Below are 27119 nucleotides of genomic sequence, written 5' to 3' on the forward strand. Positions count from 1 at the left end.
TTGCCTTTGCAATTATTTTTTAGAATATTCTGAACGTAACAACTGCCCATTCATTCATGTCATCCAATTGAACTTCTCTCTTAAGCAGTTGTGTCCAACTCGGTTAGCAAACAAGATTACAACCAAACTACCCTTTAAAAATACATAAAATAAATAAAAGACAATATTTACTTCATGTTAGTGAAGGAAATATGCCCTAGAGGCAATAATAAAGTTCTTATTTATATTTCCTTATATCATGATAAATGTTTATTATTCATGCTATAATTGTATTAACCGGAAACGTGGTACATGTGTGAATACATAGACAAACAGAGTGTCCCTAGTATGCCTCTACTTGACTAGGTCGTTAATCAAAGATGGTTAAGTTTCCTAACCATAGACATGTGTTGTCATTTGATGAACGGGATCACATCATTAGCAGAATGATCGTTTAGTTTTATTGCTATTGCTTTCTTCATGACTTATACATGTTCCTCTGACTATGAGATTATGCAACTCCCGAATACCAGAGGAACACCTTGTGTGCTATCAAACGTCACAATGTAACTGGGTGATTATAAAGATGCTCTACAGATGTGTACGATGGTGTTGTTTGAGTTGGCATAGATCGATATTAGGATTTGTCACTCCGTGTATCGGAGAGGCATCTTTGGGCCCTCTAGGTAATGCACATCACTATAAGCCTTGCAAGCAATGTGACTAATGAGTTAGTTACGGGATGATGCATTATGGAACGAGTAAAGAGACTTGCCGGTAACGAGATTGAACTAGGTATGATGATACCGACAATCGAATCTCGGGCAAGTAACATACCGATGACAAATGGAATAACATATGTTGTTATGCGGTTTGACCGATAAAGATCTTCATAGAATATGTAGGAGCCAATATGAGCATCCAGGTTTCGCTATTGGTTATTGGCCGGAGATGTGTCTCGGTCATGTCTACATAGTTCTCGAACCCATAGGGTCCGCACGCTTAACGTTCGATGATGATTTGTATTATGAGTTATGTGATTTGATGACTGAAGTTTGCTCGGAGTCCCGGATGAGATCACGGACATGACGAGGAGTCTCGAAATGGTCGAGAGGTCAAGATTCATATATTGGAAGGTTACATTCGGACACCGGAATGGTTTCGGGAAGTTTCAGATAAGTTTCGGAGTACCGGGGGTTACCGGAACCTCCCCGGGAAGGTAATGGACCAACATAGGCCTTAGTGGAGGAGAGAGGGCCGGCCATAGGAGGAGCCCCCCTTGCCAACCCGAATTGGATAAGGGGTGGGGGCGGCGCCCCCCCCCCTTTTCCCTCTCCTACTCCTTCTCTCTTTCCTCCTTTGCTACCACGAAAAAGGAAAAAAGAGAGGGGAATCCTACTAGGACTTGGGAGTGCTAGTAGGACTCCCCACACTTGGCGCGCCCCTAGGGGGCCGGTCTCCTCCTCCTTCCTCCTTTATATACGGGGGCAAGGGGGCACCCCAAAGCACAATAGACAATCTTTTAGCCGTGTGCGGTGCCCCCTCCATAGTTTCACACCTTGGTCATATCGTCGTAGTGCTTAGGCGAAGCCCTATGCCGGTAACATCATCATCACCGCCGCCACGCTATCGTGCTGATGAAACTCTCCCTCGTCCTCAACTGGATCAAGAGGTCGAGGGACGTCATCGTGCTGAACGTGTGCTAAACACGGAGGTGCCGTACGTTCGGTACTTCGATCGTTTGGATCTTGAAGACATTCGACTACATCAACCGCGTTACTAAACACTTCCGCTTCCGGTCTACGAGGGTACGTTGTCGGGGGTTGGGTGCGACATATGCCAAAGGATGGCTTATCATGGTGGGAGCGAGTAGAACGTCGCCGGTGCCTGGAAACGGGATAAGGCGAAGGCATGCACCCCGGCGAATCTTACCCAGCTTCGGGGCTCTCCGTGGAGATAATACCCCTACTGCTGGTCTGCGGGGTCTCCGCATGATCACTATGGCAAAGTGTGTACACGGTTGCTCCTTGAGCTGTTTCCTGGAGGTAGGAGAAGGCAAGGCTAGCTCTCTCCTTCCTATATGATCTGGTCTAGTGCTAATGGATTCCAACCCTTTGCATGGGTGCCCAGGGGGGTTTATATAGGCCTACCCCCAGGGGTACAATGGTAATCCGGCTGGACGCTGACCTAGCCGTTAGTCTCTCTGGCCGCTGTCTTATCCGTCGACTACTGGGGCCCGCCGACTGGCAGGCCCCGCCGACTGGCTTGGTACGGAGCCGACAGGCCGCGTCCATCGCGGGCGGGTCTTGCCGGCGGCGGATTACTGTGGCCGTGCTTCTAATAACGCGAGCTCGGTCATGGGGCTGTGGCAACAGCTCCGACGTCTGGCGCGCGATCACTGTTGCCACTCCCTGTCGTGTCTGGTTAATGGCGCGCGGGGCCCGTGGGAGGGGCCGACCGACTCCTGGGGCCGACTCCCAACTGGGCCGACTGGTGGCGCTCTCACCGTCTTTCGTACGCCCGTCTACTGGTGGGACCCGCCGTCCCTGGGTCGTACCAGCAGGCCGTCGTGGGCACAGGACTCCGCCCACTGGGGCTGACGTCAGGGCCGGCATGGCAATAGTGTTGCGGCGGGTGGAGATCTCCGTGGGTACGGCGTACTGTGGCCACGCCTGCCCTTGAAAAAGGGGTGGGAGTGGACCTTATTGTGGCCACTCCCCGTCCCGTCCCTCTTTATGAGGGCATGGGAGTTGTTGGCGTCGCGGGCCGACTCCCCATGGTCGGCTTCTCTGGAAGTCGCCAGTCAGGAGTCGGCTCATCCTGAAGTCATCCTCGGGACTCGGCCGCGAGTGGGCAACGGCTGCCTCGCAGCCGACTCTCAGAAGGCGGCTCTTCGTCCTGGGGTCTTGAGGGGTGCAGCCTGCCCCAATGTCTTGAAAGGTTCTGGGCCTGGGTTAGCCTACCCGTGGCCCATTACTCCGACAGTAGTCCCCGAAGCTGGTGAGGCACCAAGGGCGATATGTCGAGGAGCCTCAACAGTTTCTTCTTTCCGGCGGTCGGATCTGGGCCTCGCTAGCCGTCTTCTGTCAAGCCGACTAGTTGGAGCCAGACTTGCTTAAGGCTGACTTGCCCCTAAAAAAGTTTGAACATCGCGGCGGAGCCCAGGCGGCGTGCCTGATAAGCCTCCGGGTTGCCGCCCGTTGTGGACCCGTCGCGAGGCGCCACGTGGCTGAGCTAGTCTGCCCACCCACGCGCGCGACGGTACAGGCCTACAGGCGGGGCCCGCCACTACCGCGCCTCGGCATGTGAACGGATCCGTTGTGGCCGTGCGGACGGTTGGGGTTCCCGCGCGGTTATTGCATGCAGTAACTTCGTGTGGTAAATCATGAGGGTCGTGGGGTCCTGGGCGCAGTTAATCCCACGACTGCCCCCTCGGCTTCTCAGCCCACGAGCCTACAAGTAGGCGGGGGGAGGGGGGCGGCGAAGCACGCACGCCCATCCTCCCTACTCCCTTTCGCTCCTTCTTGCTTCTTCTTCCTCTCGCCGCTGCTGCTTCGAACCACGCCGCGCCCGCAGCGATGAGCTCTTCCTCCGCAGCTGCGCCTCCTACTATGCGCTCCAGAGTGTGGGACGGCTCCGACGCCGATGACGACGACGTCGAGATCCTCCGCAAGACACGGCGGCTGCCCGGCAGGGGCTTAGTGCGGGTCCGCCTCGCGTCGGAGGGGGAAATATCGCCGGCGCCGGAGGAGGCCGAGCGGGTCATATTCCGCTCGCAACTTATGTGCGGCCTGGGGCTGCCGGCAAGCGGCTTCTTCCGCTCCTTCTTGGAGTTCTACGGGCTCCAGCCGCACCACCTTACTCCGAACACGGTGGTGCTGCTGGCTGCCCTTGCCACCTTGTGTGAAGGTTTCCTCGGCGTTCTCCCCACCATCGAGCTCTGGGGTGAGTTCTTCCAGTCCAAGCTCGGCACACACGTCGCCGGCGTGCCGGCCCAGTGCGGTGCGTTTATCGCGATGCGGAGATCAGTGGCCGAAAATTCGTTTCCCACCATCGCACTGATTAAGTCGGTGAAGATGTGGCAGCGGTCCTATTTTATGTGAACAACGTCGCCCCAGAAGGCGACTGGGTCAACCTGCCGGCTTACGAAGCCGGCGCGCCGGCTGGAAGGCTCCCCAGCTAGTCACACCGAGCCAGGATGTTGTCTCCTGCTGGTGCCGCCGCCGTTGCGCGACTCCGAGTGCTGACGCAGTCGGAGGGCTTGACCGGGGCCGACTTGCTGGCCGCCTTCGTGGTGCGCCGAGTCCTCCCACTCCAAGGCCGACCTCACCTGATCTGCCAGATGAGCGGTCATCGGGACCCGAGTCGGATGTGCTCCAAGGACATGCCTCACGCAGAGGTGGTGGACACGGTGAACTACATCGCGAACTGCGGTCTCTCGGTGGATTGGCGGTTCGGCAAGGAGCCGTACTCACGCGCCAACCCCCCGCCTATTGTAAGTCGTCTTCCTTCTTCTTCTGTTTCTTTGTTGCCGAGTCCGACTTGTCCAGTCTGACCGTTTTTGTTTTGAATCAGAACCCTCTCGTCCCTCCTTCGGCCGGCACCACGGGGCCGGCTCGTCAGTTTGTCCCCGATCGGGCGGAGAGCAACGTCGACGATCCTGACTTGGGGGCGGCGGCCATGGAGGCCGACGCCGAGGGAGGAGGAGGAGAAGCAGGCGGCTTCAGGCCAACGACCACTTTCGCCGACTGGCCTGATGATGATGCTGAGGGGGAAGTCGCCCCGCCTTACCAGCCAAAGGCTGGCCAGCCAAGCGCGAGTTCCTCCGCCGTCTTGGACGCTCAAGGCGGCGCGAAGAAGCGTCGGGCCGGGCCGAGTACACTTGGTGGCCGGTCGAAGAAATTTAAGGGAGCGGCCGCCGCGACCAAGCGGGAAGAGGCGGCCGCGAAAGCCAACCGCTTCCGCAAGGAAGTGAAGAAGCCTCCGCTGGTCTCTGCGTAAGCGCCTCCGTCCCTTATCTTTATTTTCTCTTTGTTGATCTTGTCTGAGTCTTTCATATGCTTTCCTCGCTTCAGGGCTCCCCTCACTCTTGAAAGGGTTGCCGCCGCCTCCGTTATGGGGTCGGCGGAGACGTCTGCCACTACTCGGTGGATTGACCCCGCCGCCGACCTCCGGGAGGCGACGGAGCGGAACGCGCAGGAGAAGCGCAAGGAGGAAGAGGCCGCCCGCCTGAAGAAAATGGAGGCCGAGAAGGCGGAAGCCTCCGCCCTGAAAAAGCTGGAGGAGACCGAGGCCGCCGTCGCGGCAAGGCGGCAGGCTAAGGAAGTCGCGCACCGGCGGTCGGCGGTGTTCGTCACCCCTCTGAACTCTGCGTCGCCGCCCTCGGAGTTCACGGGGCAGTCAGGGGAAGCCGACGGCGAGTTCCCGGTCTTGGAGAGGGGCGGCGGCGACGCCTCCAAGCTGGACGCGGTCGTGCCGCCATCGCCGCCCCTGCCGCCGTCTAGGAGCGCGCAAGGCAAACAGCCGGTGGACCCGCCCTTGCCCCGACTGAAGACGAGGCCGTGGCAAGGCTACTCCTTCAAGTCAGCTCGCCAACGCGCCGCCGTCTTGAGAAGGCGACTTCAGCGCTACGCCCCTTGGAGACCGGCACCACTAGCTCGAAGATCCCAGACGCCGAAGCGACGAGCGCCGCGCCCATTGGGTGGGTGCGAGGAGGCGGCACGAGCCTGCTGAACTAGGCGCTTCTGGATGTCCAGACAAAGCTGCGAGCTGAGAGCGACGCTATTCAAAACTGCACCAAGGCGCACCTGGCGTCGCGGGCAGCCATCCGGGTATGCTTTCTCCTTTGTCTTTATTTCCTTGTTCCTCTCTGTGGGGGCACGCCAGCACACCCACTAGGTGTAGTCCCCGAGTTTCAGGCCGGCTGCTGAGCAGGCGGCCCAGAACTTCAATTGGTGAGTTCCGGGTACTAACTTTTGTCTAAAATACTTGTCGCAGGACTATCACAACCTCCGTGTCACCGCCTTCAACCGCAACATTGAAGAGATGGCCAAGCGGACCGCCGACTTGTCAGAGAGCCGGAGTGAGTCATTTTTCTTCTTTGCGGGGGCACTAGCGCACCCGCGGGCTGTAGTCCACGAGATTCGGGCCGACTGCTGAGCAGTCGGGCCGGATCTCCCCGGCGACCTTCTCTGTTGATGACTTAACGCCTTCTTTCTTCTTTCTCTTCAGAGGCCAACACCACTCTTCAACAGCAGCTGAGCGAAGCCAACACTGCGTTGCGCGCCAAGGGGGAGGAGTGCAGCAAGCTCGCCGCAGAGTGTGATCTGCTGGCCGCACAATTGGCAGAGCAAAATGAGCTGCTTAAGAAGATGCAGAAGGAGGCGGAAGAGGAGGAGGCCGCCCTCCTGGCCGAGTTCGCGAGCGAGCGCTCCTCCTGGTCTGACAAGGAGGCAATGCTGGCCTCCGGCTTCCACGAGATCGAGGACCTCGTCGACGGTGAGCTTCTTTGCTTTTCTTCTTCGAGCCGACTATAGGTCGAGCCGACTCCTGGTTTTTTGACTTGTTCTTTATTCTTTCCGTCTTGGCAGACTTCTTCCCTGGCCACTCGCAGGCCGCCATTCAAGCTATCGAGGCTGACCGCGAGGAGCGGAGGGCAGATGGCGCGGAGATCGCCGCCTACGCCCCCCGGACCCTTGACGAGCATATTCTGAGCATTGGGGCTCGTCTGCGGCCGGCCCACCGGATGCTGCGCCGGCTTCAACATGACGGCGCCCAAGCGATCGCCGCCCTGTGGCCAGACGTGCAGGCTCCGCGCACCCCCAGTCAGACTGCCGACTGGCTGGAGGTCGCGGCTGGCCGTCTTGAGGCCTCGAAGGATTCCTCGGCCCGGGCTGGAGCGCGCCAAGCCTTGGAATTTGTCAAAGCGTGGTATCCGGGGATGGACCTAGACCGGCTGGCCACACTCCGGTCAGAGGCCCAGCCGGAGCTGGCAGCCGTGGAAGACGCCCTTGTCAAGCACGCGGCAGCGATTGCCGAGTACACCGATACCAGCATCTTTGTCCCCGAGCGGGCTGAAGACGGCGGGGAGGTACCGCCGGAGTGGTTTGGGATGAACCCAGACTACGGCGAGGACTCGGCGGAGGTGATCGGCTCCAGCGTCGAGGAGGAAGATGAGGCGGAGGACGGAAGCGAGACGGAGGCACCGGAAGACGGAGCAGACGACCAACCTCAGCTCGACCGCGCCTTCAGCAACGAGCTGTGCCCGCCCGAGCCGACTGCCGCCGGAGGTGATCAAGCCGACCGTGCCTCCAGCAACATCCAACACCGCCATCTCCAGCAACATCCAACACCGCCGTCTCCTCCGATCCTCCGAACCCGTCTGCCGCCTCCTAGGCTGCCACCTTATCTTTGTTTTATCTGTTTTAATAGTCTTTGAAGAACTTGTTAATTCGCACAATTCCACCCACGGGGTGTATTTTGAACTTCTGCTCGAAGGTTCGGCCAAGGGCCTTTGTTATGTAAATTTTCATCCGACTTCTATCTTTTCTTGCTCATTGCTCTTTTGGCTTTTTCCTTTGCCGCCTTCCCTCAGTTGCCGTCTTTGTCAGTCGGACAGCCTCTCTGCGGACTACTGCTGGATCAAATTCTTGGTCACTTTGGGAAGGCAGGTACTTCGCCATTTTAGAGTTATTTAGCAAGTCGGATAGAAGGTGGCAAGCCGACTGTTCAAGAGTCGGTTTGCGAAAAAAGGCTGGAAGCCGGCTTTAAGCTATGTTTATGCTTTGAGTCCTTAGCCATTTTTCATGTGGACGCCCATTCTTCCTTACTCCTGCCCACCAGACAGTCGCTCTGCGAGCTGCGGCTTTTGACAGGAGACGGCTTAGGCGCCACACACTACTTGTCCGGCTGCAAGAAGCATTTCATAGCGCAGGGCGGCAAGTCCACGGGCTGACTAGTCAAACCCGGTGCCAAGCGGCATAACAAAGAGTAATATACCCGAAGGCATAATTCTTATCATATAGATAAAAGAGGGCAGTCCCGAGCTCTTTTCGTGGGGGGGGAGCGAAGTCTTGGTACTTTTAGTACAAAGGGTAGCGTGGTACATGGTACATGCTGCGTTTAACTGTAAAATTTTCGGAGGAGATTTGCATTCCATGGCCGCTCTGTCTCTTTGCCGGAGTCGTCCCTCTTGCGTGCTCGGAGCTTCTGAGCGTTGATCAGGTAGTAGGAGTCATTGCCCAGCACTTTGCTGATGATGAAGGGGCCTTCCCAAGGCGCCGACAGCTTGTGCTGGCCGGCTGTTCGCTGGATCAGTCGGAGCACAAGGTCGCCCTCTTAAAAAGATCTCGGCCTGACCTTCCTGTTGTAGTATCTGCGCAGGCTCTGCTCGTAGATGCTGCACCGGCTGAGTGCTAACAGCCGGCCCTCTTCCAGCAGGTCGACACCGTCTTGACGTGCTTCTTCTGCTTCTTCCTCGGTGTACATGGTGACTCGCGGGGAATCGAACTCTATGTCCGTTGGAATGACGGCTTCAGCACCGTAGACGAGGAAGAAAGGCGTGAAGCCGGTTGACTTGTTTGGAGTCGTGCGCAGACTCCAGAGGACGGCTGGCAACTCATCGAGCCAGCAGCCAGCCGAGCGCTCCAGAGGCTCGACCAGTCGGGGCTTGATGCCGGACAGGATGAGGCCGTTTGCTCGCTCCACCTGGCCGTTTGACTGTGGATGGGCGACGGACGGTAGGTCCAGTCGGATGCCCTGTGTCGTGCAGAAACGGGCCAAGGCGCCTTTGGCAAAATTCGTGCCGTTGTCGGTGATGATGCTGTGTGGTACGCCGTACCGAATTGTGATGTCGGAGATGAAAGTCACGGCAGTCGGACCATTCAGCTTCTTGATTGGCTTCGCTTCTATCCACTTGGTGAACTTGTCCACCGTGACAAGTAAGTGAGTTAGGCCACCTCGTGCCATCTTGAATGGTCCCACCATGTCTAGGCCCCAAACTGCGAAGGGCCGGGCAATGGGGATGGTCTTGAGTGCAGAAGCCCGCTGATGCGGCTTGGAGCGGAACTTATGGCACCCTTTGCATTTCTAGACCAATTCCTTGGCCTCTTCTAAGGCCGTTGGCCAGAAGAAACCGTGTTGGACGGCTTTGGAGACGAGTGCTCTTGAAGCCGCATGGTGGCCGCACTCGCCTTGATGGATGTCTTTGAGAATTGCCTGACCTTGCTCTGGCTCTACGCAGCACTGGTAGACACCAGTGACGCTGCGCCTGACCAACTCTCTGTTGACTACGGTGTAGGCTGCCGCTCGGCGTTGTACTTGCCGAGCTAAGGTCTCATCAGTCGGCAGCTCTTTGCTCACCAGGAATTTGAGGATGGGCTGGACCCATGAGGGTGCTGCTATTTCTTCGACTGCCAGAACTGCGACTTGGACGAGGGCGACTGGGCTGGGAGGCGGCGGGCTGGAGTCAGCAAACGCTTGCTGGATTAATGAAGTCCCCGGGCCGACTGGTGCAGCCCTCGGGCCGAGTTCTGGAGTCTTCGGGCTGGCCGCCGCAGTCCCCGGGCCGGGTTCTACAGTCCCTGGGCCGGCTTCAACTGTGGCGGCTTTGGAGCCATCTGCCAAAATCCTCGTACCGTCTGCTGGGGCTCTGGAATCGGATCCGACTTCTTCTGTGGGAGCCAGCACAAAGATGGAGTCTGATTCTAGTGAAGGCTTGATAGACGGTTTGAGGAGGCGCTGAAGGGTGACGCCGGATGGTATTGCTTGGCGGGTAGAGCCGATTCGTGCCAGGGCGTCTGCTTGGTCGTTGTCGTTTCTTGGCACATGGAGGAACTCGCACCCCTCGAAATATCCACTGAGTTGCTGCACAAGGAAACCGTAACTCGCCATGTTTGCATCTTTGGCGTCCCAATCGCCAGACGACTGCTGGACCACTAAGTCGGAGTCGCCATAACACAGGATCCGGCGAATGCCAAGTTCTGTGGCAAGCCGGAGCCCGTGAATGAGCGCCTCATATTCGGCGACGTTGTTGGAGGCGGCAAAGTGGATTTGCAGTGCGTATTTGAGCTTGTCGCCCTTAGGAGAAGTGAGGACAATGCCGGTTCCCAAGCCGGTGCGCATCTTGGAGCCGTCGAAATGCATCCGCCAATGGGTGGAGTCGGGCGCTGGTCGTAGGTACTGGGTCTTGGCCCAGTCGACGAGGAAGTCGGCCAGTGCTTGTGACTTGATGGCGGTGCGGGGCTGGTAGTAGATGGTGTAGGGAGCCAACTCTATGGCCCATTTGGCCACTCGGCCAGAAGCATCTCGGCTTCCGATGATCTCGGCAAGTGGGGCCGTGCAGACCATAGTGATTGGATGCTCTTGAAAGTAAGGCTTCAATTTCTTTGCGGCAAAATGCACGCCATAGCACATCTTCTGGTAGTGGGGGTAGTTCTGCTTGGAGGTCGACAGCACTTCGCTTAGGTAATATACCGGTATCTGGACAGGTAGTGCCTTGCCTTCCTCCTTGCGTTCCACTACAATGACTATGCTGACTACCCGACTGGTGGCGGCGACGTATAGGAGCATTGGCTCCTTAGGAGTCGGAGCCGCCAGAATGGGTGGAGTAGTCAATATCTTCTTCAACTGGAGAAAAGCTTCATCCGCCTTGTGGTTCCACTCGAAAAAAGTGGTCTTCTTCATGAGCTGGTATAAGGGGAGATCTTTCTCGCCCAGCCGACTAATGAATCGGATGATGGACGCCAAGCAGCCAGTGAATTTTTGCACGTCCAGCAGTCGGCTGGGTACCTCCATCCTCTCAATGGCCTTAATCTTTACAGGGTTGCACTCTATACCGCGTTCAGAGACCAGGAAGCCAAGGAGTTGGCCGGCTAGTACTCCAAAGAGGCACTTCTCAGGGTTGAGCTTGATCTAGAATCGGCGCAGGTTCTCAAAGGTCTCCTTGAGGTCTTCCAGTAGTGTTCCATGTTTCTCCGTCTTCACCACCACATCGTCCATGTAAACATGGGCATTTCTGCCGAGTTGCTTGAGGAGGCATTTCTGCATGCAACGCTGAAAGGTGGCGCCGACATTCCTCAAGCCAAACGTCATGGTCAGGTAGCAGAAGGCTCCAAACGATGTGATGAAGGCGGTCTTCAGTCTGTCAGCCGAGTTAAGCTTGATCTGGTGATATCCTGAATATGCATCTAAGAAGCTCAACAGCTCGCATCCGGCTGTGGAGTCTATCACCTGATCAATTCTCGGCAAAGCAAACGGGTCCTTGGGGCAATCCTTGTTGAGGCTTGTGTAGTCAATACACATTCGCCACTGCTTGTTCTTCTTCAGTACCAGGACCGGGTTGGCTAGCCACTCTGAAAAAAATACTTCCATAATGAAGCCGGCGGCTAGGAGTCGGGCTATCTCTTCTCCCACAACTCTTCTCTTTTCTTCTGATAGGCGGCGCAAGGGCTGCCTGACTGGCTTTGCATCAGATCGGGCATGTAACTTGTGCTCGGCGAATTCCGTCGGTACACCTGGCATGTCTTTGGGGGACCATGCGAAGATGTCCCGATTCTCACGAAGGAAATCGACGAGCTCGCCTTCCTATTTGCTGTCGAGGTTTGCGCCTATGACAGCGTACCTCTCTGGGTGCTCGTGGTCCAAGGGTATCTTCTTCGTCTCTTTGGCCAGTTTGAACGAACCCTCAGCCTCCGACTCCTTGGGGTTAGGCAGCATCGCTGGCCGCTTGCCGGCCATCGCCCCCAACTCGGTCAAGGAGCCGCTTCTCGGCCGTGATCACCAGGAACTCGGCCAACCGACTACTTTCAGCCGCACAAGCAGACGACTTTCGGTAGTCGCCGGCTACGGTCAGAATCCCCTTGGAACTAGGCATTTTCATCTTGAGGTAGGCGTAGTGGGGGACCGCCATGAACTTGGCCAGGGCGGGTCGGCCAAGTAATGCATGGTATGGGCTCTCGAGAACCACCACCTCAAACCAAACTGACTCTCGGCGGAAGTGATCTTTGTCTCCAAAGAGGACGTCAATCAGGCTCTTGCCGATTGTGAGCAGGAAAGGCCAGGAACAATGCCGTGGAACACATTTCGGCTGTTCTGAAGCTGGCTTTGCTTGATTCCAAACTTCTCCATGGTGTCCTTGTACAGGATGTTGATGCTGCTGCCCCCATCTATCAGAACTCGTGAGAAACAAGCAGCTCGTCTATCCATGGCAAAGGTGGCATCCAAGACCAAGGCATAAGAGCCCGGACTCGGCATCACCTCTGGGTGATCAACTCTGCTCCAGCTGATAGGCTTCTCGGACCAATGCATGAATTCTGGTGTCTCGGATGCTACTGCATTCACCTCTTGCTGCTGCTGCCGCCTGCTGCGTCGATCATCAGCCAAGCTGGTAAATACCACGTAGGCTCCGTGCTCTTCGGGGTACTCGTCTTGTACTGCGCCGACTGGCCTGACAGCCGGCTGCTGGGCGGAGGCGGAGGCGGCTGCCCAGCAGGCGGGGAGACAGGAGGCCGTCTCCTTTGGCGATCCTGGTGAGTCAGTGGCACTTCCGGGTGGTGTGATTCGACGGCTTCGCGCCGCTGTAGAACTTGCAAGGACCATCCAGAGTCTGCTCGTATGAGAAAGCCGGCAACCAGTTGGGCTTGCCGCCTTTCTATCGCTTGAGTGGAGGCTGCCCATCCGGCTGCTGGTCTTCGACTGTCGCCACCTGCCGGCGGCTGGAAGCCGGCTGCGGGGCCTTGCGCTTGTGGTCGCTTGGCTGCTGTCGCCGACTGGCATCTCCAGCCGGAGTTCTAGGAGCCCGAGGGGCCACTTTGCCAGTCGTACTAACTTGAATCTCCGCCTTCATGGAGGAGTCGGCCGTGGCATACTTGTCTACTATGATCAACAGCTCGTCGAGGGTTTCTGGCTCATCGTAGAGGAGCTTGTGTTGGTGCCTTCTCTGCACCCGGCGGTGAAGTACTCGATAGCCTGCACCTCGTGCACGCCCTCATAAGAGTTCCAGAGCTCGGCCCAACGCGTGAGGTAGTCGCGAGTCGACTCGTTGGGGCCTTGCACGCACAAGGAAAGCTGGCGAGGTTTGGGAGGACGCTTGTACGTGCTTGTGAAGTTGCGGACGAATGCATCGGTGAAGTCGACCCAGCTGTTGATGCTGCGGGGCTTCAAGCTGTTCAGCCATGTCCGGGGCGGGCCCTGGAGCATGAGCGGAACGTATTTTACGGCAACGCGCTTGTTGCCGTTCGCTATGTTAACGGTCGTGGAGTAGTCAACCAGCCAGTCCTCCGGCTTCACGGAGCCGGTGTACTTGGGCATGTCTCTAGGGAGCGTGAACCTTTTGGGAAAGGGCTCGTCTCGAATGCGGGGCCCGAAACAAGGCGGACCTAACTCGTCTTCTTCTTCTGGCGTCAGGGATCGGTGAAGTCGGTCGATCCGGTGGCGGACGTCGTTTTCTCCGACTCCCTCTCGGCAGCCAAGGCGTTCGCCGAGAGTCGGATGGTCAACAGGCGGCGGGGAGACTCGCCTTTCCTTGCGAGGAGGAGGAGGCGGACAGTCGTCCCGTCGTTCTACTGCTCTTGGGTGACCGTCTTGGTCGCGCTCTATGGTAATGCGAGTCCGACTGCGGCTGACAGTCGGATCCTTGTCTTTCCTTCCCCGGGCGCCTCCAGTCGGCGTCCGAGACGTCGCGCCTTGGTCTCGGCATGGAGGCGGGTCGTCGTTTTGTCGCTACGGCGCCTCTGTGCGACAGCCGGCCTCGTTCTGCGTGGCAGCCGCGTCGAGGAGCCGCTGGACTCGCTCCGTCATCAAGCGGCACTCTTCGCCCTCGAAGTTGTCCAGCTCGTCCGCCGCCGCCTGGGCGGCTCGAATGTTCTCCGCAGGCATGGCGTATACAGGGCGATTTTCCCCGAATAGGTTGGAGATGGCCACGCCGCGCTGCTGGATCGTGCCTACGTGGCTGGGCCCAGCTGGGGCTAGCAAGCCACCCACAACGCGATCCATCTCATGCTGGTAGGCTTCTGACAAGCGTCTCATGCTAGCCAGCTTCTTCGCGCCTTCGACGAGCTAGAGGCGGCGCACCTCCAGCGTCTTTGTGTCAGTGTCTTTCGGAATAGGCGCGGTCAGGTCTTGCAATGCCGCGCCAAGTGGGTCATGCGCTCCTCCGCCGGGAGGCTCGTCATGACCGATGACGAGCACCTCTGTGACGGTGCTTCCGTCGCTCTCCGCGCGAGGGAGCGGCTCATTGTAGACCACCACGTTGGTGGGGAACGCGTCGAGCGACGCGGTGTCGGAGTCGACCAGCATCGGGTCGGTGGAGCCTACAGACTCCAAGTCCACGGCAGGCTCGCCGACGATGTGGAGTTGGTCAAGGAGGCCCGCGAGGGGGCTCTCGGGGCCGCCCGTGCCTCCGTCGGATGCAGGCTCGTCGGAGAGACGAACCTCACCGACAAGATCGGCTAGGCAGCTGGCTGCGCAGGTGATATCATCGTCGTGCAGCACGTCGGCGCAAACTCCGTCTGGCGTGCCGGGCTGGCTGCGCTCGCCAGGGAGGAAAAGGGTTCCCGTCCAGAGCAGGTCTCTGAACGACGGTGCACCAGGCCCCACGGTGGGCGCCAAATGTCGGGGGTTGGGTGCGACATATGCCAAAGGATGGCTTATCATGGTGGGAGTGAGTAGAACGTTGCCGGTGTCTGGAAACGGGATAAGGCGAAGGCATGCACGCCGGCGAATCTTACCCAGCTTCGGGGCTCTCCGTGGAGATAATACGCCTACTGCTTCTCTGCGGGGTCTCCGCATGATCACTATGGCAAAGTGTGTACACGGTTGCTCCTTGAGCTGTTTCCTAGAGGTAGGAGAAGGCAAGGCTAGCTCTCTCCTTCCTATATGATCTGGTCTAGTGCTAATGGATTCCAACCCTTTGCATGGGTGCCCAGGGGGTTTATATAGGCCTACCCCAGGGGTACAATGGTAATCCGGCTGGACGCTGGCCCAGCCGTCAGTCTCTCTGGCCGCCGTCTTATCCGCCGACTCCTGGGGCCCGCCGACTGGCGGCCCCCGCCAACTGGCTTGGTACGGAGCCGACAGGCCACGTCCGCCGCGGGCGGGTCTTGCCGGCGGCGGATTACTGTGGCCATGCTTCTAATGATGCGAGCTCGGTCATGGGGCCGTGGCAACAGATCCGACGTCTGGCGGGCGATCACTGTTGCCATTCCCTGTCGTGTCTGGTTAATGGCGCGCGGGGCCCGTGGGAGGGGCCGGCCGACTCCTGGGGGCCGACTCCCAACTGGGCCGACTGGTGGCGCTCTCGCCGTCTTCCGTACGACCGTCGACTGGTTGGACCCGCCGTCCCTGGGCCGTACCGGCAGGCCATCGTGGGCACAGGACTCCGCCTGACGTCAGGGCCGGCATGGCAACAGTATTGCGCCGGGCGGAGATCTCCGCGGGTACGGCGTACTGTGGCCACGCCTGCCCTTGGAAAAATGGTGGGAGTGGACCTTATTGTGGCCACTCCCCGTCCCGTCCCTCTTTATGAGGGCATGGGAGTTGTTGGCGTCGCGGGCCGACTCCCCATGGTCGGCTTCTCTGGAAGTCGCCAGTCAGGAATCGGCTCATTCTGAAGTCGTCCTCGGGACTCGGCCGCGAGTGGGCAGTCGGCTGCCTCGCAGCCGACTCTCAGAAGGCGGCTCTTCGTCCTGGGGTCTTGAGGGGTGCAGCCTGCCCCGATGTATTGAAATGTTCTGAGCCTGGGTTAGCCTACCCGTGGCCCATTACTCCGACATATGTGGACACACTCTCCCTTCTCGTTGCTATGTATCTCCTAGTTAGATATTGCGTGATGGTAGGAATTTTTTTGAATTATTACATTCCCCAATAGTTAGCACTCTTTTTGTGTACGTCATACAGATTACATGCAAGCAAACAATATACATGTGAAAAGGGTTTAACCAGAAGAAATTGTCATAAATTCGCTCACAGTGCTAGTATGATCATAGGAACTGAGAAAGTGCGGAGCTTGATTTTGGAGAGCACTTTATAGTTTGTTTTTGTTTTTTTATCTATGTAACAACCTAAATAATCATAACTTAATTTCAAATATGAATTTTTTTACACCACATATCATGTGGTGAGGGCATTGGATAGTTGGTTGGGCAAACCGCACTACAAACAAAGAGTTGAAGCAACCACCCAATATAGTGAAAGCTCTACACACGGTCATAAATTATACGAAGAGATGAAATTCCCTAACTTGATGGAAAATCTAGAAATTAAATTTGAACATAAAAATTACAAATACGTTGGAGTACATTCCCCAGCGATGCACAAATGGCATGACAACTAAAAATGTTCTTGCATTAGAAAAATGAGCTCTTTTACGATGATTGGCGAGTTACGATTAGTAATTTCATATAACTCCACCTCGAAAATTTTCGGACAGTTAGATCTGGGAAAGTCATTTAAAGATTTATTTTCTGTAAAAAGGGTAAATTAGTAATTGAGCTGCTCCGTCCGTTCCGTTCCGCACGACAAGTTCGTCCCCGTCCCCACGCACGGACGAATCCAATCTCAATCCCCTCGCATAGCCGCCGCCGCCGCCACCCTCCTCTCGCTCCTGCCGCAGGGATCCGGCCGGCCACCAGTACTGCAGGCCCTCCACCGCGGCGCGCCGAGTCGGCGGAAGCCTCCGCTTCCCAGGCGCCCCCTAACCTGCCGCCGGCGACAGAGGATCGATCTCTCCACCGTACGCCGGAAACCATACTGCCTCAGTCTGCGCAGTTCCCTCCTGTTTACTCGAGCGGTTTCCCCTCCGACGTCCATCGCCCGTACTACCTCGCCGCCGGCGAGCTTCCCGCCGACTACAGGTAGCTGCATATATGTCCTACTAGCTCCTCCGATCCTCATGTTCGCGTCGTCGTGCGGCCGCGGCAGTCCCATGCTCTGATTGCCACCGAACTACGCCCAATCAACTGCATGTTCAGAGCAATACATTTCCTGATCGCTCTAGTACTTTTGCTCTGTTATTTTGCCTGTTCCCAAGTCTGAACATATTAAGGCCGGCCTGAGGGGATGTTTGCTGAAATCTACTGCTGTTTAATTCTATTCATTTCAGCACTTGAATAGGGTGATTTACCAGTTGTACGAATTCTTGGCATGCATGATTAGAGTAGCTGTGAGAGTCTAAATCTGAAATCTTGCTTGCTTATGCCTAGACATGGTTAATTAAATCCTTATCACTGAAAAATAATAAGTATACTGAGAGCAAGCTTATGACTTCTCTAATCATGGAAACATGTGCTTAGCATAATCACAGTCCTTGGGTACGGTGCTTTCGTTGGTGCTGTGGTGTGATAGTTAGTATTAGCATGCGCTTCTTCGCTTGTGAGGCCTTTCCGGCCATGTATCGAACCTATTTGCTTTTGTTCCCATCGCCCCGTGTCAAACCTTAGTTGGAATACTCTAAGGGCCTCATTTTAAGGCCGGGCATGTGCCTCCATTCTAAAAAAAAAGCATAATCATCTAGTTCGCTCTTCTTGCTATGCTTGTAATTCAAAACCTTGTAGTCATTTTCACTTCAGTTTCCACACGAGTACCAAAATCAAAATTCGGTATTGAATACGGTTTTTATAATTGCAATGTCCATTCTGCTGTGTCATATATTGTAAATGACCTTGTGAATTGTGATGGGACATGAGTTACAACAGTGTTAGTTGTCAATTCATGTATGATATTTGTCTTCTTAATAGTATTGTGTTTGCTTCCATATATTTCTAATATGAAAACAATTTTTGGTTGCTGGAGTAAAGATTTAAACCGTCTCCATGTTCCTTATCTATTTCTGCAGTGTCCACAGTGAGCCTTCAGTACATTTTTTTACAATGTAGCACCATATATCCTTTCTTTGTGAACATAATTGTGGAGCGTGTGCTTAAAGAGTGATCAGCTTAGATACTTTGGTTGACACTTTGCTCAGCCTAGATAGTACAGAAAGAAAGCTTAGTCTGGATCCAGCTGTCTCTGTGCAGATTCCCTTCTGTTGCAAACTTCAGGTTGGATCTTGACTTAAATCACTTGAGCATACAACAGGGATCTTGACTTAGTACAGTAGTTGCATAACATGTGGTTCATTTTGCTGAGACCTGTATCTACATTTTTTGCTAGATTAGCTGCATTCTAAGATGGCACTCCTTTCTGAAAATGAGATTGTCATATCTAGTTCAGTGCTTCGCAAGGAATTTGAAAATATTCATTTCCTACCTTCTATTCTCTTTTTTATAGGACACCATAGGACTGGATCTTGTGTATTCATTTAGCTCTATACATTAGCAGGCACACTATACTGTTGTATTGACTATTGCCCTGTCGGAACAAATTATGTTGACATACTCAGACCAATGGTTGCTCGTTTTTTCCTAGGTATGTGAAAAGTCAAGGTGACAAACAACTGTGGTATAAGAATGCTGCACATTTGACATCGGATTGTGCACCTGAGGTAACCGCTGATGGTGCTCCAATTGTTCCATGTGGCCTTGTTGCTTGGAGTTTGTTCAATGACACATATACAGTTTGGGTCAATAGGCTGGTTATTCAAGTGAATAAAAAAAGGACATGGCTTGGAAGAGTGACAAAACAATAAATTCGGCAATAATATCTATCCCAGTAACTCCCAGAAGGGAAGTCTTATAGGTGGTGCTAAGCTAAATGAGAGCATACCAGTACGCGGATTTCTCTTTGACCCTGCATATGCATTACTTTTGGTATTAAGGAATCTGTGTGCTGGAATATAGCAGACCTTTATTACAATCGTTTTATGCACACTATAGATTTTTTACTCATTAACAATTTATTCTTCTTGTCTGGTGTTCGAACCATCGGATTGGTGTGTGTACTGGACAGTTGCCAGCCACCGTCGTTTACCTCCAACTCACCGGCCAGCCGCCATTATCTACCTCCTGTCTTATTGGATCGGACAGCCGCCATCGTCTACCTCCCGCCTCGCCGGACAGCGCGGTCGTCTAACTTTGTCTCACCGGACAGCCACCGCTGTCTACCTCTGCCTCGTAGTTAATTGTGTACTAGAAATTCCTTCTGAGAACTTGTTAGGTTATTCTAACTCTTCCATGTATCCAAGATCTTGTTTACTGAATATGTACTTTTTAGTGATTTTCATCTTCATGGCACTTCCATGATTTATTTCATTTTTGTTATATATTTTCCAAGATTTTTATTTTATTTTTCCCTAATGGCCATGGCGTGAGAGCGGACTGCTAGCGGGCTGGGGGCTTTGGGCGTTGCAATGAAGAAGTTTTGCAAAAAAAAGAAAATCAAATTCAGGAGCATTTTAGGTCAAAATTTGGCCCAAAAAAATCCATAAAAATTCTCAAAAAATCACACTACCCTATATTCAATCTGGGAAAGTTAAGTTTTGGCGAATAGAAAAAAATAGAAGCAAAATTCAAATTCAGGACCATTTTGGACACGTTCCGAAACAATTCTGGATTAGTAATCTTTATCTGCAAAAAGCAATCAAACCGGTTTCGGCGGCTTCGGAACATTTCCGGTTTTTATTCTGGAAAATTCTCAGAAGTTTTCAGAATAATTCTGGCATCCTCCAAGAATTATCAGGCGTGTGCCGAAACCAATTTGACTTAATGGTATACCCTGAAACAACTTTTCAGTTTTACCGAAACTATTCCGGTGCTCTCTCCGGAACTTTTCCGCTGTCTTTGAAACTTTTCCAGTGACTTCCTCTCAGACTCCCTGTGTAGTATTCTGCAGATAGATGACCCTTAAGCATGTGACCCTATAGGTTCGGTGAAGCATAGACATGACACGAAACACTTTCCGATTAATGATCAACATTAGAGCCGTGGACACCCATATTGACCCCTATACCCACACGAATAAATATTCGAGTGAACCTCCAGTTGCCGTGTGCTATTCATGTTGCTTCACGATATATTACAAACACCCGAGGTGATATTTACTTGCATCCCTGTGGATCAACAACTTGTCCACTATGCTAGTTACCTCGTTACCGGTTTTGTTCTTTTTTCTCGTTTCCATGTTCCGGCATCCCTATGATCAAATCACATTGTGTCTGGCCAGACGATGATGGACACCGTAACACCGAGAGGGCCCGAGAATATCTCTCCATCGTCGGAGGAGCAAATCCCAATCTTGAGTTATCTCGTTTCTTGCCATACTTTTTCGTGAACCCGTAAGCCGCCGTAATAGCCACCCAGTTACGGATGTCGTTTAACAAACCCCAAAGTTCACGAAGCAAGTACGAAGGAACTCGATACTCTCATGGTCTAAGGAATTATGCAAACATTAACTTTCTGTGTGTTATTAACGATTAACTACTGAAGAATGTATCTCATAGCATAACATCAATTCGGATCAATTCAACACAAGTGTTCTTCTAACAATGTGCCTTCAAAATTGCTGGCATAGACATGCCCATGATCAGGAAAACAAGATCATCATGCAATACTTGAGCTAGTCTTAGAGGCATGACTAGGAATACATTTTACAGTTTATTATACCACACGTGCACATGAGTTTCCCTCCGAGCCTTGTGTTATTGCAGAATCGAGAATCATTGCAGTTATAGCATGGAACATAAACTTTCATTACAAACTTTGGAGATACAAAATAACTGTTATTACTGCCTCTAGGGCATATCTCCTACACAGTATGGCCCATAGTGCTAGTCGTGGTTGTGATGACCCATAATGGTAGTAGTTAGTCCGAGTGACCCATAGTGCTAGTCGTGGTTTGGACGACCCGTAGTGGTAGTTGTGTGTCAGGACTACCTATAGTATTAGTAGAGGGACCACATGACCCGTAGTGGTAGTTGTGTATCAGGACGACCTTTAAAGGTAGTTGTGGGTTCAGACTACCCATACTGATAGTTCTGGGTTCGAACAAACCATAGTGCTAGTAGTGGCATCACACGACCAATAATGATAATTAGGGGATTGGACAACCCATAGTGCTAGTTGTGGGATCAGAAGAATCATAGTACTAGTTGTGGGACTAGACAACCCATCATGGTGCTTGTTGACCCAGATGACCGACAATGCTAAGTTCTGGGTTCAGATGACCCATAGTGCTAGTTGGGGGATCGGACGACTCAATGTTAGTTGTTAGTCCAGACGACCCATAGTGCTAGCTGTGGGACTGAACAACCCATCGTTGTGCGTGTGGACCCGAATGACCGATAGTGCTAGTTCTGGATTCGGATGACCCATAGTGCTAGTTGAGGGATCAGACGACCCATAGTGCTAGTTATGGGTTTGGACGGCCATAGCATTATTAGTGTGATCGCCCCCAAATACCGGTCTTACTCGTCCGGGCCCACTACTATCGATCTTAGTCGTACAAATCCATAAATACCAATCTTAGTCGCCCAGACCCACAAGTACCAGTCTCGCTCGGGCTCACTACAATCGATCTTACTCGTCCGGACTTAAGTATCGGTCTTACTCGTTCAGGCTCACTACTATCGGTCCTAGTCGTTCGGACCCACAAGTATCGATCTTAGTCGTCTGGACCCACAAATACCATTTTACACATTCGGGCTCACTTTTATCGATCTCAGTCGTCTGGGCCCACTACTATCGATCTTAATCGCCCGGACCCAGAAGTAGCGATCTTAGTCATTCTCAACCACAAGCATCGATCTTAGTTGTCCGGACCCACAAAGTATCGGTCTTAATCATCCGGGCTCGCTACTATCGATCTTAGTTGTTCAGACCCACAAGTATCGGTCGTACTCGTTTGGGCTCACTAATATCGCTCTTAGTCGTTGAAACCACAAGTACCAATCTTTGTTATCCGTGCCCACAAGTACCATTCTTACTCATACGGGTCCACAAGTACCTATCTTAGTCTTCCAGACTTGCTACTATCGATCTTACTTGTACTGACCCACAAGTACCGATCTCAGTCGTCCGGACCCACAAGCACCGATCTTGCTCGTTCCGGCCCTCACCGACACTTTCTAATTTTCTGAAAATATTTCACGTGTTTACGCCAAAAAATACCTTTCCCCCTTCACTGAAAATATAATCCCGCCACTTTTCCAAATTTGCGGCCCTTGGCAGCCTATGACCCCCACCAGTCAATCATGAAAAGAAAAAAAAATCCAGCCCCCACGATCTTATCCCGCACGTAACAATCGCTCCACCCCCGTATTCTCCTGCTCCTATCCCCTCCACAATTCTCGCCACCACCAGATCGGAGCTCCTTCGATCCACCCGGCCCAGCCAGGTTGAACGCCGCCCCGTTCTCATCTGTGGGATCCCGGTTGCCGCCTCACCCACGACCCTCTCATCCGCGGCCCAGTCCGCTCGAACGCCGCCGCCCTCCTCACTGGCGGGATCGGAGCCGCCAGCCTCACCCGCGGGATCGGAGCCGCCGGCCACCGCCCACCTCGCCTGAAGGATCGGATACCACTACTCTTCTACACCGACCCATCACCGGCCACCGGTGGTGCATCACCTGCTTCGCCTTACTGTGCCGTTTCGAAGAAGCTGTGGGTGGAAATTCCCGAACCGCTGCGCCGAAGGTGGTGTGATGCCGGCGATGGGTCCGCTGGCAATTCGATATGCGAGGATGTCGCTGCCAACTCGGGAGGTGTGTTCACAGGATGATTCATATCATGCTTGAAAATGCGCAATCCTGCCTGCTAAATCTGGATAACCATGAGCTAATTATTACAAATGAATGCTAATTTTGACCCTACTGGCCTCACGATTGACTCAAATTTATTTGTGAGGTTGTATGCCAAGGATATTAGATCATAGACATTTGCTATTTCTATGATTTGTATCCTGCCTCCCCACTGTATCATGTATCATGTAGGTAACTTGTTCTATATCTACAAAAGTTACTTGCTGTAAAATAGACTGTAGATGTATGTGTTTCTTCGTCCGTATTGACCAGGACATGAGACTAAACAAGTGTTATTTTACTCCTTGGTTTTGCAGCGAAAATGGAACATATATCAATCTTGTAATGGATGTTCGGGATGCTTTTGAGGGAAATGATTTGGTGAAATATTGATTGCGAGGGTTTGGAACCAAGTGACAGCAAAAAAAAAAAAATGAAGCAAAGCTGAAGGTTCTCATCCCCCCATAGCCATTATGTTACCATGTAGTTACAGATGATGGAAATATATCATGTACTACTTCTGAACAAAATATAAGACATTTTTGTAGGCTAAACTAGCCTACTAAAACGTCTTATATTTTGATACGGAGGGAGTATATACTTTCTTATACCCTAAACAAAAAATATGTGGTTCTCTATGTGTAGGATCTTGTTCCTTGTGTTCTCCTGTCATTTGACAATGAGCAGATATTAATCTACAGAGGCAGTGAATGGAACTCTAGATACTCAGCCTCCCACTATCACTCCAAAAGTTCAAAAGAATAATCTGGCAGTGTCAACTGCTTTGAGTAACTCAGGTATCATCTTTAATGTTCACAATGATCCATACACAAGGCAGCAGTAAATGGGGAAACAGATATGCTTACATCAATACCATAGTGCAATTTTTGATTTAAAAAACTGTGCAATTTCAGGATGGGTGGTTAGAAGAACTGGAAGGGAAGGCGCAAGAACATGATAAGAAGGATGTTGCACAACAAGAGAAGATAAAGGAGCTCTAGATTGTTGTAGAGAAGATTATCAGTTTTTACTGGCGGCCGTTAGAAGCTGTATAGAAGATGATGCATTTTTATTAGATTCAAGTGAGATTATTCAGATTTGCATAAAAAAGTTGTATAGAAGTTGATGCATTTTTATTAGATTCAAGTGAGATTATTCAGATTTGCATAAAAAGTGCCGAGGATCATGCAAAGCTAAATTATCTTTGTTGTTGCTGCTTATCCTTGAGGAAGCTTGTGGTTAAGAACTGGACTCAGCTCCAAGGACTAGGGGGCAACCTTTTCTTTGCTTTGTTATCAGTTGATTATTTCACTATATATTTTGTTCAGTTTAGCTGTAAGCATCAGACCTTAACAGGAAATTCAATTTGATTTACTTGGCCATGATCAATGAACACATATATTACACAAGCTCACCAAATGAACGAGAATTTGACAACAAAGAATGAATCACGAGAAGTAAGCATACAAAAGTGGCTCCTACCTTGGAGAGAAGTTATCACAAATAGATTGCGGACAAAAGTTTATAGATAGAAGCTCATATGAAGCACCCCTCCGTTCAAAAATTTGAAACGGATGGAGCGGAGGGAGCAGTACGCAAGACTTGACACAATATGAAATGAAATATACGTATTCAAACAATTAAATCTAAAAATCTCCAGCCTGTCCCCTGCAAACCCGTGACCTCCATCTTCGAAAGGAGAAGGGCTGGTGCCATCAACCATATCAAAAACATAGAAAGTGAAGCTGTGACAACGTGTGGTGATGTGATCCTCCACCGATCCAACATGGATGATGACTCCATGCACCATCGTGCGCTTTTCTGTCGGCGGTGAGGTTGGGCCGTCCGGCTCCAGCAGCTCCATGTGCTAATCTTTGGCACGTTGGAGGGGTCCTGCATCCACACCTCCACGAGAAGATATCAGTCTTCTTTCCTTATTTCTCACTGTGTTCTATACAAGCGACACGCTCAACAAGGATTAACATTCATCCATGTGACCAAATATCAGTCTTTTTCTAGATTTAATCATAAATCAGCACCACTTTGGTTCTTGCATAATATGATCTTAATTACTATCACATTTTATGGGTAAAGACTCAGACAGTACCAAACAGTTTGCTAGTCCAGTGCCTAATCAGAAGAACATTGTCTGAATCTCTTACTATAACTGTTTTTCACAGCACAAAGGTTCTGAACCCATCAACTTGCAAGTCATATTCTAATGAAATTTACCATGTTCAGTATTACCTACTGACTCTAATCACTACCTACTGACTCTAATCACTGTAATCAAAAGCACTGAGAAGGGGGAAGTATACCTCTGTACTCCGACTCCTTCAGCTGAATTCGCCCACCTACCGATGGGACGTGCTTGCCAGAGCGGCCGCCGAACCGGCGCAGTTTGAGGACGAGGGATGCCACGGCAGTCAAGTGCCTCTTGGACGCCCACCGTTGGCAGTAGGACCATGAGAGCCGCAACACATGCCAACAATTTTGATGGGCATTCGGGTGATCACCATGTTGTTGAACCATCGACGTTGCCGGGTGACCCGGTGGGCAGAAGGTAGGAGAGTTGCGCGCCGACGACGTTGGGCACCATGAGCAGCAGTGTTGCACCAGCAACGACTTGCATAGTTCCACCCGCAGCGGCAGCACCGGTGTGTTGACGGCGTCCCAGGCAACATGACCGCCACCATCAACGACGACGTCGACGACACCACTTCAGCTTTGATAAAGGAAAGGAGGAAGCGGCGGCGCTGATGCTTCAGCCCCACGACCGACCGGATCCACTGCTCACCGCGCTCCACCGGTAGGTCGCCTCCCCTCTGACTCCCCGGACGTCAACACGTGCGTGCTCCTCTGCTATTTCCCATGCTCGCACGGATAGGATATGAGAACAGGGGATCGAGGAGGCTGTGGTGCTGCTGCTCCAGCCCCACGACCGACTTGCTTCACTGCTCGTCACGCTCTTCCAGGCCGCCGCCCCTCCCTTCGACCCCCCGGGCGTCGACGTCGACGTGATCCTCTGCTATTTCCTCTGCCCGCACCGAACACATGCGAGAAAAAGTGGATCGAGGTGAGCACGACGAGGCGGCGGCCTCCTCGACCTTCACGGGGCCACCGGTGGCCTTTCTCTCCGCCTCCTCTCCGTGACGCCACGGCCACCGAACCGGCGCAGGGTGCTCTTCCTCTTCCTCTGGACGGCTACCAACGCCGTGCGCTCGATCTGGCTCTTGACGGCCAGGAACCGGATCCGCAGCAGACGCCGGTCCTCTAGCCCCTGGGACCACTCCGCCGCCGCCACCGCCGGGTCATTGGCTCCGCCTCCTCGCCCAAGCGGCCATCCTCCCCGACCCCCTCTACTAACCCACCCTATCCTACCCTTCTGCTTCGAACCGAGAGGGGAACGATCGAGGAACCGACCCGACGGTGAGGGTGAACAGGAGATGTATCGGCCTTGAGTGAGATTGGAGGGAAATTGACGGATTTGCCCTTTAGAAAATTACTAGTCCCACCTAAATTTTGTAATGGTCCCACGGTTATTTGTAATTCCACGTAATTTAAGTTGCGTAACTCCTATTTCTCTACCGTTTGATTAGCGTGGATGGACGGCCCCTAAAATCGCCAATCACCGTAACAGGTGTATAGAAAAATAGTTCATTACTTCATAAAAAGTTCAAGTGTTAGGATTAAAAAAGTGAAATATTGAAAAATATACGGGAAAAGGGGAAATTAAACAAAATAAACAATAAAAGGTAAAATAAAAATATATAATAAATAAAAAAGGTACGCCAAAAAACTGCTCTTACCATGAAACTTGTAGGAAGATTGTGGCGCAAAGTAAATGGGTTTTGCTCGAATAGAGGAAACACGTTAATATATCTCTATAAATGGAAAAGGTAGAAATTACCGCGTGTCGGAGGGGGGTGGGTTCTTCTCTGCTTCAGCCGCACTAGTAATTGGATTGTTCTTCTCTGCTTTTATTATTACTAGTTAGGACTTAGAAGCCCGTGCATTGCTACGGGCACAAAAAAAAACATAGATGGACACAAGAGCATAAGTTATGGTCATTTTTTCTCTTCTCCACCAAGATAAAGTCCCTCAGCTTTTCCACATATACATAGCTAATGTACTTTTAAATACATACCAGAATTATGGAAAACATAAGATAATCTTTCTTATCTCTTTGTTCCTTTCTACTTACTCCCAAGTCACCAACACAACAACACATGACAAATCTTCATTCTCCCTGCCCGCCTCCTATTTTCCGACAGCTCTTCGACCTAACGAGGCACATCTTAAACGGGTAGGTACGAATACCATGTTACAAAAAATAAAACCCTATTTTCATGGAAATTAATTCAAAATCCTAACTTTCCTAACACATCGATTCTTACCTTTCCTAATCTCTACTCAGTTGGTAGGTGGTTTCTTCGCGTCGTACTTCCAAACCTCGACCGAACCCAGGCTCCCCA

General features: G+C 52.5%; 1 protein-coding gene and 1 long non-coding RNA gene across 2 annotated transcripts; one reads left to right on the forward strand and one right to left on the reverse strand.

Annotated features, from left to right (window-relative positions):
- Window positions 1-5217: 5217 nt before the first annotated feature.
- On the forward strand, window positions 5218-23069 carry LOC119300434 (WAS/WASL-interacting protein family member 1-like). The gene is made up of 4 exons (XM_037577393.1): window positions 5218-5505; window positions 16450-16829; window positions 18382-18457; window positions 22962-23069. Exons 1-4 carry the CDS (start codon window positions 5218-5220, stop codon window positions 23010-23012), a joined length of 795 nt encoding a protein of 264 aa, XP_037433290.1. The 3' UTR covers window positions 23013-23069.
- Window positions 23070-24088: 1019 nt separating this feature from the next.
- On the reverse strand, window positions 24089-26034 carry LOC119304100. Its single transcript, XR_005148113.1, has 2 exons — window positions 24963-26034; window positions 24089-24537 (listed from the first exon to the last, which is right to left on the reverse strand). It is a non-coding gene; the product is annotated as an uncharacterized LOC119304100 (long non-coding RNA).
- Between the last annotated feature and the right edge of the window lie 1085 nt (window positions 26035-27119).

The sequence above is a fragment of the Triticum dicoccoides genome, chromosome 5A (assembly GCF_002162155.2).
Source record: "Triticum dicoccoides isolate Atlit2015 ecotype Zavitan chromosome 5A, WEW_v2.0, whole genome shotgun sequence".
Lineage (NCBI taxonomy): Eukaryota > Viridiplantae > Streptophyta > Magnoliopsida > Poales > Poaceae > Triticum > Triticum dicoccoides.